At 37.6% G+C, this 16,747-nt stretch overlaps 1 protein-coding gene across 1 annotated transcript; it reads left to right on the top strand.

The window, feature by feature from the left end:
• The first annotated feature begins 382 nt into the window (after positions 1–382).
• Positions 383–889, top strand: LOC125861344 (uncharacterized). Its single transcript, XM_049541265.1, has 2 exons — positions 383–442; positions 500–889. The coding sequence occupies exons 1-2, from the start codon at positions 383–385 to the stop codon at positions 887–889; spliced, it is 450 nt and encodes a 149-aa protein (XP_049397222.1).
• The last annotated feature ends 15,858 nt before the right edge of the window (positions 890–16,747 follow it).

Genomic DNA, 16,747 nt, shown 5'->3' on the forward strand with positions numbered 1-16,747 from the left:
AACAGAATGGACCCTTTAAAATCGGAACGCAAAATGGATGAAATATATAGTATTCAGGAATAACTAATAAGAATAAGAAGAATCCAAATCCAAGGAAAATAAAAGATTAAGGCAACATGTATGTGAAAACGTAATCATAGCGATGAAAATGGTGAATTTAATAAAATTTCAAAAAAGAAGTTGAATCTCTTCCTAAAATTCCTCCCTAACCCACTTTTTTATCAATATATAAATGCCTTCTCTAAATACTTTTTCCCTCCATTCACCCAACAAATATTTTGCTTCATTTTTTTTCCCACACTAACACTTCAAACTCTACTTTTCTTTTACTATAATACTCTTTTTAAGCTATTTAATTACTGTTTTACCCTTCACCATTGAAATGGAAGAGTGTAAAACTGTGAAAATCAGTACTAAGCGATTCAGAGAGGATCCGGGCTCGGTCGAGTCGAAGTGAGCTCATACAGTGGCCTAGTCGAATCGAGTTAACTCGGACTAGCCGGAGGTGAAGCAGATCAGAGAAGAAGTATTGGATATCTTAGATGAACAGGAGATTTTAACTGACCGTTTACCAGAGGTTGAAGAGCTGGATTCAGTGATGAAAAGCTTTGAAGAAGAGATTGTTCATCCATCAATTCAACAAACTAATCTCGATTCCATCGATCCTCAACTAGACCTCAGCTATCTTCTAGAAGCCTCGGATAATGAGCTCGGACTCCCTCCTACCGTTTTATCTTCCGATGACCATGTTAACGCCAAGAACAACGTCGATGGATCGGAGAATGTAATTGAATTTGAAAAGGAGTTGCTGCCGAGTCACGAACTCGGATTACTTGATTACCAGGAGTCACTGGAATTGTCTCAGGGAACAGAGTCCATGCCCGCTTAAGTTATTTATGTTTTTCTTCAATATTTATATTGGAGGTTGATTATTTGAATTGGCAATTATAAGAAAGGAGCAGAACTATAACACATGGTGCATGTGTACTTAACTATTTTGTAGGCTGATGAGAAATTGTGAGAAATATAAATTAGTAAAGTGACCATTTTGGTAACTACGTTAGTTTTTTAAATTTGGTACTCCAATGTCTCTTTTAATTGATTTTCATAATTTAAATGAGTTTTATTAAAATAAGAAGATAAATATTGAAATATTTCATTACTAACCAAAATAATAATTAGTTAAATTTATGAACTTTTCCGTGAATAATAAGCTCAATAGTTTGTTACTGACAATATTTTTCAATGATTAATAACTTAGGGGTAGCGTGATAAGTAGTTATTAGTTAAGTTATTGATGTATTACATTTTGAATGAGCAATATTATGTTTTTTCAATTTTTTTCTTGCTATGTATAAAGTCGGGCCTATATAATTCAATACACTAATATGATGTTTGGTTTCCAATTTAGAAATTTTCATAATTAATATAAATACTATCATAATTAATCTATATATTACAAATACTTAAATAACAATTTGTTACTTGGTATTTTGCGAATGTGAAGATCCAAAAAATAAAATTCTTTTAGCATTATTAATTATTAAGAAGTAATTCGTGTATCTCATTTAATGTGATACTTTTCCTTTATAAGTAAGCTAAACAAAAATCTTTTCTATATTTGATAATAATTTAATTTTAAACTAGAAATATCCCTGGACTTTCGTTTAATAGTTCACTTTATCATTCGTTGTACTGTACCCCGTTGTTACTAAACTTGTCACCGGTACCCCTCTTTTAATAAAATTCCAAATCAAAATAAATTATCCGAATTTTTTTTAAAAAAAACATCATCCCTAATCTAATCCACGCCTGACCCTCCCAACAAGTAAATCAAACAAGTATACCCCTCCATCTCACATAGATCAACTACTAACCCCACAAATTCAAATTAATCTCCAAGAACTCCAAAAATAAGAAAATCTAATGAAAATGAATTTTTTTTTCACTTGCTGTGGAAAAGCCAAGAACTGTCCGCAATTTATTTAAAAACTTGATATGCGAGGCAAGTGAAATTGGAATTGCTAGGTGCATCTACTTCTCTCAATTCTGCAAGAAATTGGAGAAAGATGAGCGATGTACCCCTATATATCGTGATCATTAATGATGAACCCATTGTTGTAGATGTTCAATTTAGTAATTTCCACCACATTAACAAGCAATGCCCTTGAGAAATTTCTGAATCGAGATGGGTAATCGTGAGCCAATGAGTTGGAGCTAAATTTTCAATATTGGTACCATCAACGACAATGGTCCTTTGGCTCTATGGAGACAAATCATGTTAAAGTCAAAATTTTAAATCGGCAAGCTGATTAATCCACAAGAATATATAAGTTATTGTTGTTAAAAAATGTATGAAGTTTTCATGGAGGAAGAAGATGAAGAAGATTTTTTTTTCCATGGAGGAAGGAGAAGAAGAAATTCATTTTTGAATTTAATTTGTCATGGGTTTTTTTTTGTTTTGTGGGTTGTGTTCGGATTTGGGTTAAAAAGATGAAATCAGGTAATTGAAATTCAAATTGGATATTTTTTGTCAATTTGAGGAAAGTATCAAATTAAAGGGTAGATCTATTAAGTTTTGTAACCGTGGGGGTATAAAAATAGACTTCGATATTGACTTTCTCCCAGATATGTAGCCTATCTCAATTCTTTCTTATCGTATGGCCCCCGTAGAACTTTAGAAATTAAAGGATCAATTGAAAGACTTATTAGATAAAATATTCATTAGACCAAGTATCTCACCATTGAGTGCTCCGGTATTATTTGCTTGAAAGAAGGATGGTTCCCTCTGAATGTGCATTGACTATCGGCAATTGAATAAGGTTATCATAAAGAATAAGTATATTATTCCAAGGATAGGTAACTCGTTTGACCAACTCCAAGGAGCGAATTACTTTTCTAAGATCGACCTTCACTCAGGTTATAACCAATTAAGGGCAAAGGAAAATGACATTCCAAAGATGTTTTTTCAAACCTAGTAGGGTAATTATGAGTTTTTGGTGATGTGTTTTGGGTTGACTAATACCCCAGTGACGTTCATGGATTTGATGAGCAGGGTATTTAAGCAATATCTTGACATGTTTGTAATTGTGTTTATTTATGATATTTTGATTCATTCAGGGAGTGAGGATGAACATGTTGAGCATTTGAGGATTGTGTTGTGAATTCTCACGGATTGTGAATTGTACGCTAAGTTTAACAAATGTGACTTTTAGTTGAGGGCCGTTGCTTTTCTTTGCTATATGTCTCTGATGAGAGTATTCAAGTTGATTAGAAGAAAATTGAGGCAGTCAAAAATTGACCTAGACCTTTGTTTGCTTATGATATACAAAGTTTTTTCGATTTGACCGATTACTATAGAAGGTTTGTGAAGGATTTTCATCTATTGTTTCTCCTTTAACGACATTGACTCAAAAGGAGGTGAAATTCCTATAGTTGGAAGCTTGTTGGAAGAGTTGAAAGATAGACTCACTTCAACCCCTATATTGACATTGCCGGAAGAATTTGATGGTTTTGTGGTTTATTGGGATGCTTCACAAATGGGTGTTGGTTGTTTTTAATGCAAAATGGAAATGTCATTGCTTATGCTTCAAGGCAATTAAAGGTTCACAAAATAATTATCCAACTCATGATATGGAGTTAGCGGCAGTAGTGTTTGCTCTAAAGATTTGAAGGCATTACCTATATAATGTTCATGTAGATGTGTTTACCAACCACAAGAGTTTAAAATATGTGTTCACTCAAAATGATTTAAATTTTCACCAAAGGAGGTGACTTGAGTTATTGAAGGATTACAAAATGAGTGTCCTCTACATCTTGGTAAGGTGAATGTGGTGGCGGATGTTGTTGTTCGACTATCAATGGGTAGTGTTTCTCATGTTGAGGATGGTAAGAAAAAGTTAGTTTGAGAGATTTATTGGTTACCCCAATTGGNTGGGAGATTTATGGGTTAGCCCAATTGGTTGTTCGTTTGGTTGATTCTAATGAAAACGGAGTCATTGTTAAAAATGGTTCAGAATCGTCTCTTGTATCGGATATGAAAACTAAGTAAGATCTTGATCCAGTGATAGTTGATTTGAAGAAGTAGGTTTCTGAGAAATCCCATTAGGCTTTCTCCGAAGGATGAGATGATGTCCTTTGATACGAAGGTCGGTTGTGTGTTTCGAATGTTGATGAGTTGAAGAATCAAATTTTGAAAGAAGCTCACAGTTGTTGATATTTTATTCTCCTGGGAGCAATCAAAATGTACCGCAACTTGTGGGAGGTGTATTGGTGGAATGAAATGAAGAATGATATTTCATAATTCGTGGCTAAATGTCCTAATTGTCAACAAGTGAAGTTTGAGCATAAACAATTTGGTGGTTTGGCTCAAAAAATTGGTATTCCTACATGGAAGTGGGAAGATTTGAATATGAACTTTATTATGGTTTTCCTCGCACTCGGCGTTACTTTGACTTGATTTGGGTTATTTTGGACCAAATGACAAAGTCGACTCACTTTTTTTCCATGAAGATTTCATTTTCAGCTGAGGAATATGCCAAGATTTATATTTGGGAAATGGTAAGGTTGCATGGAGTGCCTTTTTCCATTTTCTCCGATTGTGGAACTCATTGTACATCTTAGTTTTGGAGGTTGTTTCAAAAGGGTCTTGGTATTCAAGTGAAACTTAGCACGAATTTCCACCCTCAAACCGATAGACAAGCCGAGCATACTATCCAAACCTTAGAAGATATGTTAAGAGCTTGCGTAATCAATTTCAAGGTAGAAGATATGTTATGGCATTGGGTTGACACCATTTAAGTCTCTTTCTGTAGGAGGTGTAGTTTTCCCATAGATTGGTTTGAAGTTGGTGAGGTTGCTTTGATAAGACCCGAGTTGGGGCATCAGGCTATGGAAAAGTTTCGAATCATTCATGAAAGGTAAAAAATGGCACAAATTCGACAAAAGTTTTATGTCGATGTTAGAAGAAGTGAACTTGAGTTTAATGGTGATGATTGGATCTACTTGAAAATTTCACCAATGAAGGGTGTAATGAGATTTTGAAAGAAAGGGAAGCCTAGTCCCCGATATATGGGCCCATATCAGATTATGAGATGTATTGGCAAGGTTTCTTATCAATTGAAGTTTCCTAATGATTTAGTATCGATATATCTGGTATTCCATGTTTCTTTGTTGAAGAAGTGTGTTGGAGGTCAATGTTCATAGTGTCTTTAAAAGGTTAGGGAGTTAAAGAAAATATTTCCGATGAAGAGATGCTGGTTGAGATTTTAGACCGAGAAGTTGGGAATTTTAGAAATAAAGATCTTTCTTTCGTGAAAGTTCTTTAGAGGAATCAATTAGTTGAGGGTGCTACTTGGGAGGTCGAAGCCAACATGATGTACCGGTATTCTCATTTCTATCCATCTGCTACTATTCTAGTGTAACACCTCGGGATTTGGAAAAGGAAGAAAATAATTTTTTGAACAAAAGTCTGGTTCTACGGGTCGCATATATGGATTGTAGAAGCTTATACGGGCTGTCGGTGGAAACGTAGAAAGGGAGAATAAAATTTTCAAAATAAGTCTCAGTACCCTTTTTATAGTTCACAAAGATGTTCTAAAATTCTATGTACGAGTCGTAGATAGGTCTCATGGGAGATTCCCATTCTTGGTGAAGTTTTTAGGGTCAATGTTGGGTTATATGGTTGGTTTCTACAGACCATAGAAAGAAAACGAATTGTAGACTATGTCCGTCAAAATTTGTCCAACTTAAGGGTCTCTGATCATTCCTATGGTTGACTAGGACGGTACATAGGTCCAAACCGTAGGAATGGTTCAGTGGTTATTTTCAAGGGCTTTTTTGACTTTTTTTATTTATTTTAATCCTATACTATGTCGTTTTGCCTTCTACCCTAAGCCCTATAAAAAAAATTTAATCCCCAGATTATACACTTTCAGTTCATTCTCCTAAATTCCCCAAACTTCACCAAATTCATCCTCCCCAAATTCTATTAACCTAAGGAAGAAGAAGAGTTAGGGTTCATCCAAGTTTCCAATCCTCCATTCTTTTTGGGCTTCTAGCATCAAGGTATGTGTGTATTCCTCCATAGGGTCCCTAAGGATTTCAATTTCCTAATTCAACTTTCAATTGATCAAATTAGGGTTTCAATTCAATAAAGATGAGTTTCATCTGATTATGATAAATTATGGTTAGTTAAGTCTTCTAATTCATAATTTGATGTTAATCAATGATATTTAATGAAACTTCATTTAGCCATGCCTAACTTATGCTTTTCAACCGTGATTCTATGTTGAACCCATGAACTGTGTGTTATGAATTTTTAAGATATGCATGTTTTTATGAAATTATTATAATTGATTTGGGATGCTTTGAAAGGAAAGTATCAATGCTATTGTGAATGGATTTATCACTTACTATGATGATCATGATTGTGAAAGGTATTTATCACAAATGAATTCATATTGGTGAAAGGTTTTCTCATCCATGTTGAATTATGTTTAAGGGGATATTCTATGTTTTAATCTCAAAAGTGTGGATTGGTATTGATCATTGCCTTTCCCATGTTAAAATGATACTTGAATTTATCTATTCCCTTGGGATTTAGACTTAGCACCGAGAGAGCTTTGATGTAGAGGCTCAAATAGGGTAGTCTCTAGTAATAACCTCTAGTCTAAAACTACATGCCACCATAGGATTGTCTTAAATGACCGAGCTAGTGGATCCACTTTAGCAAATGATGATGTGTAGGATTCTACCTTGGCAAGTAGATTCCCCTTCTTTCGGTATGAGGATATACCATATTCCATGATATAGCTCTTATGGTCTTATTGTCGGTTAAAGCTAATATCCCACAAAATGATTATGTTTCCTTCAAAAAAAATTGATGTACTTTATGTTGATGTACTTGACCATAATTTCATGATTTTCATGTCATATCTATTTTAAAGCTTTGGAATGTTTCAATATGATCATGCCTACTAATTTTTTTGTCGTTTATGCCATCATTCCTATGTTTATGCAAATTGCCTCATTCTTAGTACATTCCATGTACTAATGCATACTTGTTCCTACATTGTTTCACTAATGTAGGGTTCAACGGTCCTACTTCCCATACTCGTGACTAGTTGATTCTCCATAGAATTTGAAGATTGGTGAGTCCTCATTTTTCAAGGGCGAAGACTCTTTTATTAATTTTCTATATTTGACTTTCAAACTTTCTATGTGATGTATGATTTACGTCGCAATCATTTTTCTTATGATGTATTAGATGACTTTGAGACTTATGTAGATTTACAGTTTGTCAAACTCTTTTGATGTATAAATGCTCTCTTTTAAATTCTTTATTTCTATTATCTTTTATGATGCATGTTAAGTGGCTTGTGTGGGGCCTCTCGGGGTCATGTACACCATGTTACGCCTAGGGTATACTTTGGGTCGTGGAAAGCTTGGTATCAGAGTACAAAGTTTAGAAATGTCTGAAGACGTCTCATAAGCCACATCGAGAAGAGTCTTGTTTATGAGTGTGAAGCGCGCCACATTTTAGAATGTGATGCTATAAGATGTTTAGGAAATTCCACTTCTTTAATCATTCTGAAGTCGTGTGATAGAGTGTAACTCTAGATGTCTCTCTCATAATCCTTATCCGATGCTTTTAAGTATATGGCCCCTGGAAGAGCATACGTGAGAAGGAATGTGAATAAGAACGTGGAAGAAGAAGCTCCTCAAGCTCTTCTAGTTCTGGCCCACTCTTTGGGCGAACAAGTGACTAATGCAGAGTTTAGTTTTGCTTTAAAAGTGTTGGCCAAAGCCATGACAGCTCAAGCCAATAGGGAGGTTGTGGTCCCCATGAACCCAAATGTGGGTATGACGACAACTAGAATGACAGACATTAGTAGAATGAATCACCTGGACTTTCATGGTTCCAAGGTTGAGCAAGATCCTTAAGAGCTTATTGATGAGGTGTATAAGGTCTTGATGATCATGGGAGTGACGCTGATGGAAAAGAAGGAATTGGACGCTTATCAACTTAAGGGTGTTGCTCAAGTTTTGTTCAATCAATGGAAACATGAGAGGACAGTTGATGTGGGTCCTCTAGGGAAAAGTTTAAGGTTGCTTTCCTTGATAGGTTATTTCCCCTTGAGATGAGGGAGACAAATTTACTTGAATTCATTAACCTTCATCAAGATAATATGAGTGTGAAGGAGTATGACTAGAAGTTCACACAGTTTTCTAGGTATGCTTCTACTATTGTTGCCTACTCTAGGGCAAGGATGAGTAAGTTTGTTTCCGATGTGTCAGAAATGGTGGTTGAGGAATGTCGCACCACCATGCTCATTAAGGAAATTGATATTTCCCACCTAATGATTTATCCTCAATAAATTAGAGAGAAACTTAAGGAAAAGTCTAGGGAGTCAAAGAGGGCAAAGACCTATGATGGTGACTTTTCACATTCAAGATCCGATTGACATGGTTGTTTGAAGTTACAATAACTGTTTTTCGGTCAAGGATCCTGTAACACGCTGTATTCGAAAATGGACCAAACCAGCAGATTCCCAAAAGTTGCAAGTGCAACCCACGGTTGCTACCCACGGACCGTAGCGTGACCCATGACCCGTCCTGGTGGTCCGTGGATGGCCACCTGCAACCCTCCCCAGAAACTCAGACAAAAACTATTCTAAGGCATGACCCACGGATAGTGGATCGACCCCTCAGAACCTAGTCTCTGAAGTTGATCCATGGACTGACAGGATGGATCGTGGATCAGTCCATGGACCGGCGATCCGTCCATAGGTCGATACCCTCAGGACCCCTTAGACTCTGAAGTCGATCGACGGACTGACATGATGGATCGTGGATCAGTCTAGGGGCTGACAGGATGGATCGTGGATCAGTCTATGGACCGTCGATCCATCTGTAGGGTAAGACCCCCAGAGCCCATCCTTTGAAGTCGATCGACGAACTGACAGGACAGATCGTGGATCAGTCCATAGACCGTCGATCAGTCCGTAGGTGGCTTTAGTATCTTTTAAGTCAAGGGTCGTTTGGTCTTTTCCTTATGCGTTGGACCCCTAAGATACGTCGTTTAAACCCTAAACTATGTGGTTTTGGTCAATTTTAGCCTAGTAAACCAATTAGAACCTAACCTAATCAATTATTCATAAAAAAAATTCATCACACTTAGAGCAAAAAAAAGGAGAAAGTCGAGCAGCCCCTAGTTCAAGAACGCAATGAGTTCTCATTAGTTCTACCCCCAAAATTGAAAGATTTCTCCATGAATTCCGTCACCAGGTATGTGGGATTTCACTAGTGGGTTCCTTTTACCCATTTGGTCCTTAGAACTCAGTCACATTCTTGATTCTCTACAACATGTTAAACCTAGGGTTTCTAGAATTTCAGAATTTATGTTGTTAGACTAATCCAAATCAGATTATCATGTTTTCATTGAATTGTTGCTTAGTTCTTTCATGAAACTCAGAACCCTAGTTATGTAGTTCTTTTAGTTCATGAATTACATTAGCTAGGACAAATAAACAAACATACATGCCTCAGATTGTAAATGTTTCATTATCAGATATAAATGTTGCATTTTCAAATTTGCATGTCAGACTATTGAGCTATCCAGTTTACTTCTGTTATGTTATAGTATTCACATATTCAGTTGGGAGTAGACTTTAAACCGAGTTGGACTAGGGTAAGTCCCCTTCAAGTCCCAGAACTGCGTGCCCCCGTAGGTTATAAGTCCCCTCTGTGGGCATCCGTTTAGTGATCACGCCAGTCATGCCTCTAAGCCTTTGGCAGAGTATATTGGGTCCTCTTGATGGGGCGTCTACATCAGACTCCAAATTTAGCTCATGTGGTTTTATGATGGTTATTAGTAGCTTCCACAGTCAGATGCCATTGCATTGACCATGTTATAAGTTACAGTTCAGCATTCAGTTTTAGCATGTATAAACTTAGTCTTTGCATTCAGTTAGTTCATGTCCAGTATTTTCAGTATAGTATCATGCTCATCTTATATCATTGCTCAGTTATATGCTTTGTTCAGTTATGTATATTATTCAACTTTATTCTATCATGCATGCTCAGTACCTTTCAAGTACTGACACATACTATGTGCTACATCTTCTCGTGATGTAGGTTCAGGTCCTTAACTTTCAGATCACGCATAGATCCGTTTTCAATCTTTAGGTCAGAAGTATCAGTGGTGAGTCCTCATTCTCCGAGGATGACATACATGTTTCTTTTCTACTTCTAGTCTTTAGTTTCAGTTTTGCTAGACTTAGCTGGGGCATGTCCCAACATTTCTAGTCAGTTAGAGGCTTTATTTCAGACATAGTTAGGCTCAATTTTATCTTTGGAGTTTAATATTTCAGTTGTCATTAAACTCATAGTTCTTTTATTCAAATTTATATTGGGTATCACCCATCATTTCAGTTTATCCTATGTTTAAGCTTCTGCATAGAATTATCTTATTTCAGTTATCATAGTATGCTTATGTTATGCCAACAGGGTTAGCTTGGAGTCATTCGTGATCCTAGGTCCTGTGCCCACGTCCTCGGGGTAGCTTCGGGGCGTGACAAAATTGATATCTGAGCACTAGGTTTAAGTGTCCTAGGCTGTCTGAAAAGCCGCACTAAGTAGAGTTCTTTTCATGGGTGTGAAGTGCACCACATCTAATAAGAGGGAGGTAATGAAGTGTTTTAGGAAAACTTCACTCTCTTGTTACTCTTATCGTGCATAAGGTATGATCTCATTCCTCGTTTCTAACTCGACGTTATTCGCTTAAAATCATGCCTCCTTGTAGAGCTTATAGAAGGAATGTGAATGCACACAATGCTAACGCAGCTCCTCCAGTCCCATATCAGGTTGTTTCGAATATAGAGTTTCGGAATGCCATTCAGCTTTTGGCTCAGAGTGTGACCAACCAGAACAACCAGCAGGTTCTAGTTCTTACAAATGCTAGTGATGGATCAGTGGCAGCCAGGGTTCGTGATATTTTTAGAATGAATCCGCCAGAGTTTTTAGGGTCACAAGTTGGTGAGGACCCACAAAACTTCATTGATGAGGTTAAGCAAATGTTTGGAGTGATGCAAGTGACTGGTAATGTTAGGGTTAAATTGGCATCCTACCAATTTAAGGACGCGGTCACTGTTACGTTACGAGTTTTTAACATTATATGTTTATGATTTGTTAGATCCAGGGGATACTCTCCCCTTTGTAACTCCTTATATAGCACTCAACTTCAATGTTAGTCCAGAAACTCTTTCATAACCCTTCTCAGTGTTTACTCCAGTCGGTGACCCAGTTATAACTAGACAGGTATACATAAATTTCCCTGTCACATTCTTTCATAAAGTCACCTAAGCAGATCTTGTAGAGTTAGAAATGGTTGACTTTGATGTCATTTTAGGCATGGATTGGTTACATTCCTGTTATGCCTCAGTCGATTGTAGAAAGAGGACCATTCGTTTTCAGTTTCTGGGAGAACCAATCTTGGAATAGAAGGGTAGTATCTTAGCGCCTATGGGTCGTTTCATTTCTTACCTTAAGGCCAGAAAGATGGTCCCTAAGGGTTATCTCTATCATCTACTTCGGGTTAAGGATTCAAGCTCCGAAACCCCAACTCTTGAGTCAGTTCCTATAGTTAATGAGTTTCCATAAGTGTTTCCAGAAGATCTTCCCGGAGTTCCTCCTGAAAGTGAAATCAAATTTAGAATTGATCTCTTCATCTATACCCAGCCTATTTATATTCCTCCTTACGTAATGGCTCCAGCTGAGCTTAAGGAATTGAAAGAGTAGTTGAAAGACCTTCTAAATAAGGGATTCATCAGACCTAGTATTTCCTCATGGGGTGCACTAGTGTTGTTCGTGAAAAAGAAAGATGGTTCTTTCAGAATGTGCATTAACTATCGGCATTTGAACAAAGTCATAATCAAGAATAAGTATCATATCCTTAGGATTGATGACTTGTTCGACTAACTTCATGGTGCTAGTCATTTTTTGAAGATAGACCTCAAATCCGGTTATCATCAGCTTAGAGTCAGATATACTGATATCCCGCAAACAGCCTTCAAAACTCGTATGGTCATTATGAATTTGTAGTTATTTCATTTGGAGTAACCAATGCTCCTACAGCTTTCATGGATTTGATGAACAGAGTATTCAAGTAGTATTTGGACTTGTTCGTTATCTTCTTTATTGATGATATCCTCATTTACTCTAGGAATGAGAAAGAACATGCGACTCATTTGAGGGTTTTCCTGCAAACTGTCAAAGATCACCAGTTATTCGCTATGTTTAGTAAGTGTGAGTTTTGGTTACATTCATGTTGTTTTTCTTGGGCATATTATGTCTAGCGAAGGGATCCGAGTGGATTCTCAGAAAATAGAAGTAGTGAAACAATGGACCAGACCTACCTCTCCTACAGATATCAGAAGTTTCTTGGGTCTAGCGAGTTATTATAGAAGGTTTGTGGAAGTATTTTCAGCCATAGCTTCTCCATTGACTAAGTTGACTCAGAAAAAGGTCAAGTTTCATTGGTCAGATGATTGTGAGAAGAGTTTCGCAGAACTGAAACTAGGTTGACTACAACTCCTATCTTAACTCTAGCAAAGGGTTTAGACGATTATGTCATCTATTGTGATGCATCCATAGTCGGCCTAGGTTGTGTGTTGATGCAACGAGATAAGGTTATAGCTTTTGCTTCTAGATAGCTTAAGGTGCATGAGAAGAATTATCTGACTCATGACCTCGAGCTTGTAGCAGTGGTGTTTGCACTTAATATTTGGAGACATTACTTGTATGGTGTACATGTAGATGTGTTCATAGACCATAAGAGCCTTCAGTATGTGTTCACCCAAAAAGAGATGAATCTTCGCCAGAGGAGATGGCTTGAGTTCCTCAAAGATTATGATATGAATGTGCTTTACCATCCTGGTAAGGCCAATGTAGTAGCTGATGCTTTTAGTAGAATATAAATGGGTAGTGTAGCACATGTTGAGAAAGAAAGAAAAAAACTAGCAAACGATGTTCACAGGCTTGCTCACTTGGGAGTTCGCTTTATGAGCATATCAGATAGTGGTGTAATAGTTCAGAATGAGTCAGAATCTTCATTGGTAGAGAAGGTTAAGGAAAATCAAGATAGTGATCCTATATTGCTTCAACTAAAGGGTGAAGTTCATCAGCAGAGAGTTAAGGTTTTCTCCCAAGTGGGAGATGATATACTTTGCTATCAGGGTCAATTATGTGTTCCTAAGATGGGTGAGTTCATAAAGCAGATTCTTGCAAAAACTCTTAACTCCAGGTATTCTATTCATCCAAGCGCCACTAAGATGTACCGTGATTTGTAAGAAGTCTTTTGGTGGAATGGTATGAAAAGGGATATAACAGATTTTGTGGCTAAGTGCCCTAATTTCCAGTAAGTGAAGGTAGAACATCATAAACTAGGAGGTGTGAATCAAGAGATCAACATTACTACTTGGAAGTGGGAAGTGATCAACATGGACTTGATTACAGGTTTACCTCGTAATCGCAGACAGCTTGACTCTATTTGGGTGATAGTTGATAAAGTCACTAAGCCTGCGCACTATTTGGATGTTAAGACTAAAAATTCGGCGGAGGACTACACCAAGCTTTACATTAATGAGATAGTCATGTTGTATAGGGTTCGTTTGTCTATCATTTCAGATAGAGGTCCTCAGTTCACCTCTCATTTCTGGAAGTCATTTCAGAAAGATCTTGGTACTTACGTTAATCTTAGCACAACATTTCATCCACAAATGGACTGTTAGGTAGAGCGTACCATTTTGACCTTAGAGGACATGTTGAGAGCTTGCGTGATCGACTTCAAGGGTAGTTGGGATGATCACCTTCCTCCTATAGAGTTCGCCTACAATAATAGTTATCACTCCAGTATTCAGATGACCCCTTATGATGCATTGTATGTGCACATATGTAGATCTCAAATTGGTTGGTTTAAAGTAGGTGAAGCAACCTTAATAGGAACATATTCGGTTCATGATGCCTTGGAAAAAGTTCAGCTCATTAGAGACAGACTTAAGACAACCCAGAGTCGCCAGAAGTCTTATGCAGATGTAAGGAGAAGGGACTTGGAGTTCCAAATTGATGATTGGTTTTTCCTAAAAGTGTCACCTATGAAGGAAGTGATGAGATTTGGCAAGAAAGGGAAGCTCAGTCCTAGATATGTAGGCCCTTACAAGATCTTGAAAAGGATTGGTAAAGTGGCATATAAGTTAAAGTTACCAATAGAACTAGCAGCAGTGCATCTGATTTTTCACATTTAATTGTTGAAGAAGTGTGTGGGTGATCCAACATCTATAGTACCTTTAGAAAGTGTGGTTGTGAAGGATTGCCTCACTTATGAGGATGTACTAGTTGAGATTCTAGATCGTCAAGTTCGAAGGTGGAGAAACAAAGAAGTCACTTCAATTAAGGTTTTGTGGAGGAGTCAGTCCGTAAAGGGAGCTACTTGGGAAACAGAAGCAACCACGAAGGTCGAGTATACCTATCTCCTTTCTTCCTATTCCATTCCAGCTTGAGGTAATAGTTCATCTTCAGTTTTTCAGTCATTCATGCGCAGTTTCAGTCTTAGTATCTTGTTCCTTTGGTTTGTACTTGCATTTTCAGCGTATTTGCATGTCCTTGGAGCTTAGTTCAGTCAGAAATCAGTTTCTAGTAATTAGTGGCAGGGTTTGGAGATCTTTCCCTCCCTATCCAACTAGTTTAGACTACATTCGAGGACGAATGTTCCCAATAGGAGATAATGTAACACCTCGTATCAGAAAATGAACCAAACCAGCAGATTTCCAGAAGTTGCAGGTGCAACCCACGCTTTCCACCCACAAACCATAGGGTGACCCACGGCCCATCCTGGTGGTTTGTGGATGGCCACCTACGACCCTCCCCAGAAATACAAACAAAAACTATTCTAAGGCATGACCCACGGTCGGACCCACAGACCGTAGGTCAAACCACGGACCGTGGATCAACCCCTCAGATCCTGGTCTCTGAAGTCGATCGATGGATTGACAGGACAGATCGTGGATCAATCCATTGACCTTCGATCCATCCATAGATCGAGACCCTCAGGACCCCTCAGAACCTGGTTTCTAAAGTCGATCGACGGATTGACAGGATGGATCATGGATCAGTCCACGAACCGTCGATCCATCTGTTGGTCGAGACCCCCAAAAATCATCCTCTGAAGTCGATCGACGGCCTGACAGGATGGATCGTGGATGAGTCCTCAGACCGTCGTTCAGTCCGTAGGTGGCTTAAGCAGCTTTTAAGTTAGCGGTCGTTTGGTCTTTTCCTTATGTGTTGGACCCCTAAACTATGTCGTTTAAACCCTAAACTACGTGGTTTTGGTCATTTTTAGCCTAGTAACTAATTAGAACTTAACCTAATCGATTATTCATAAAAAAATCATCAAACTTAGAGAAAAATAGAGGAGAAAGTGGAGCAGCCCTAGTGCAAGAACGCAACGAGTTCTCATCAGTTCCAGCCCCGAAATTGAAAGATTTCTCTGTGAATTTTGTCACCAGGTATGTGGGATTTCACTACTGGGTTCCTTTCACCCATTAGGTCTCTATAATTCAGTCAGATTCTTGATTTTATATAACATGTTAGACCTAGGGTTTCTAGGATTTCAGAATTTATATTGTGATTCAGTTGTTAGACTAATTCACATCAGATTATCATGTTTTCGTGGAGTTGTTGCTTGGTTATTGCATGAAACTCAGAACCCTAGTTATGTAGTTCTTTTTGTTCATGAATTACATTAGCTAGGACAGATAAACAAACATACATGCCTCAGATTTTGAATGTTTCATTATCAGATATAAATGTTGCACTTTCAAATTTGCATGTCAGACCATTGAGTGATCCAGTTTACTTCAGTTAGTTATAGTTTTCACATATTCAATTGGGAGTAGACTTTAAACCGAGTTGGACTATGGTCAGTCACCCTCAAGTCCTAGAAATACGTGCCCATGTAGGTTAAAAGTCCCCTCTGTGGGCATCAGTTTAGTGATCATGCCATTCATTCCTCTCTACCTCTGGTAGGGTATATTGGGTCCTCTCGATGGGGCGTATACATCAGACTCCACATTTAGCTCATCTGATTTTATGTCGGTTATTAGTAGCTCCCACAGTCAAATTCCATTGCATTGATCATGTTATCAGTTACAGTTCATTATTCAGTTTCAGCATGTATAAAGTTAGTCTTTGCATTCAGTTATTTCATGTCCTGTATTTTCAGTATAGTAACATGCTCATATTATATCATTGCTCAGTTACATGCTTTGTTCAGTTATGTATATTGTTCAGGTTTATTTTATCCTGTATGCTCAGTACCTTTCAAGTACTGACGCATACTCTGCTCTATATCGTCTCGTGATGTAGGTTCAGGTCCTCAGCTTTCAGATCAGGCATAGATCGGTTCCTGATCTTCAGCTCAGCAGTATCAGTAGTGAATCCTCATTCTCCGAGGACGACATAACTGTTTCTTTTCTACTTTTATTCTTTAGTTTCAGTTTTGCTACACTTTGTTGGGGTATGTCCCAACATTTCTAATCAGTTAGAGGCTTTATTTCAGACATAGTTAGACTCTGTTTTAGCTTTGGAGTTTCATATTTCAGTTGTCATTAACTCATAGTTCTTTTATTCATATTTAGATTAGGTATGCCCCATCATTTCAGTTTATCTTATGTTTAAGCTTCCGTACAAA

This window comes from Solanum stenotomum, chromosome 4 (assembly GCF_019186545.1).
Source record: "Solanum stenotomum isolate F172 chromosome 4, ASM1918654v1, whole genome shotgun sequence".
NCBI classification, from domain to species: domain Eukaryota; kingdom Viridiplantae; phylum Streptophyta; class Magnoliopsida; order Solanales; family Solanaceae; genus Solanum; species Solanum stenotomum.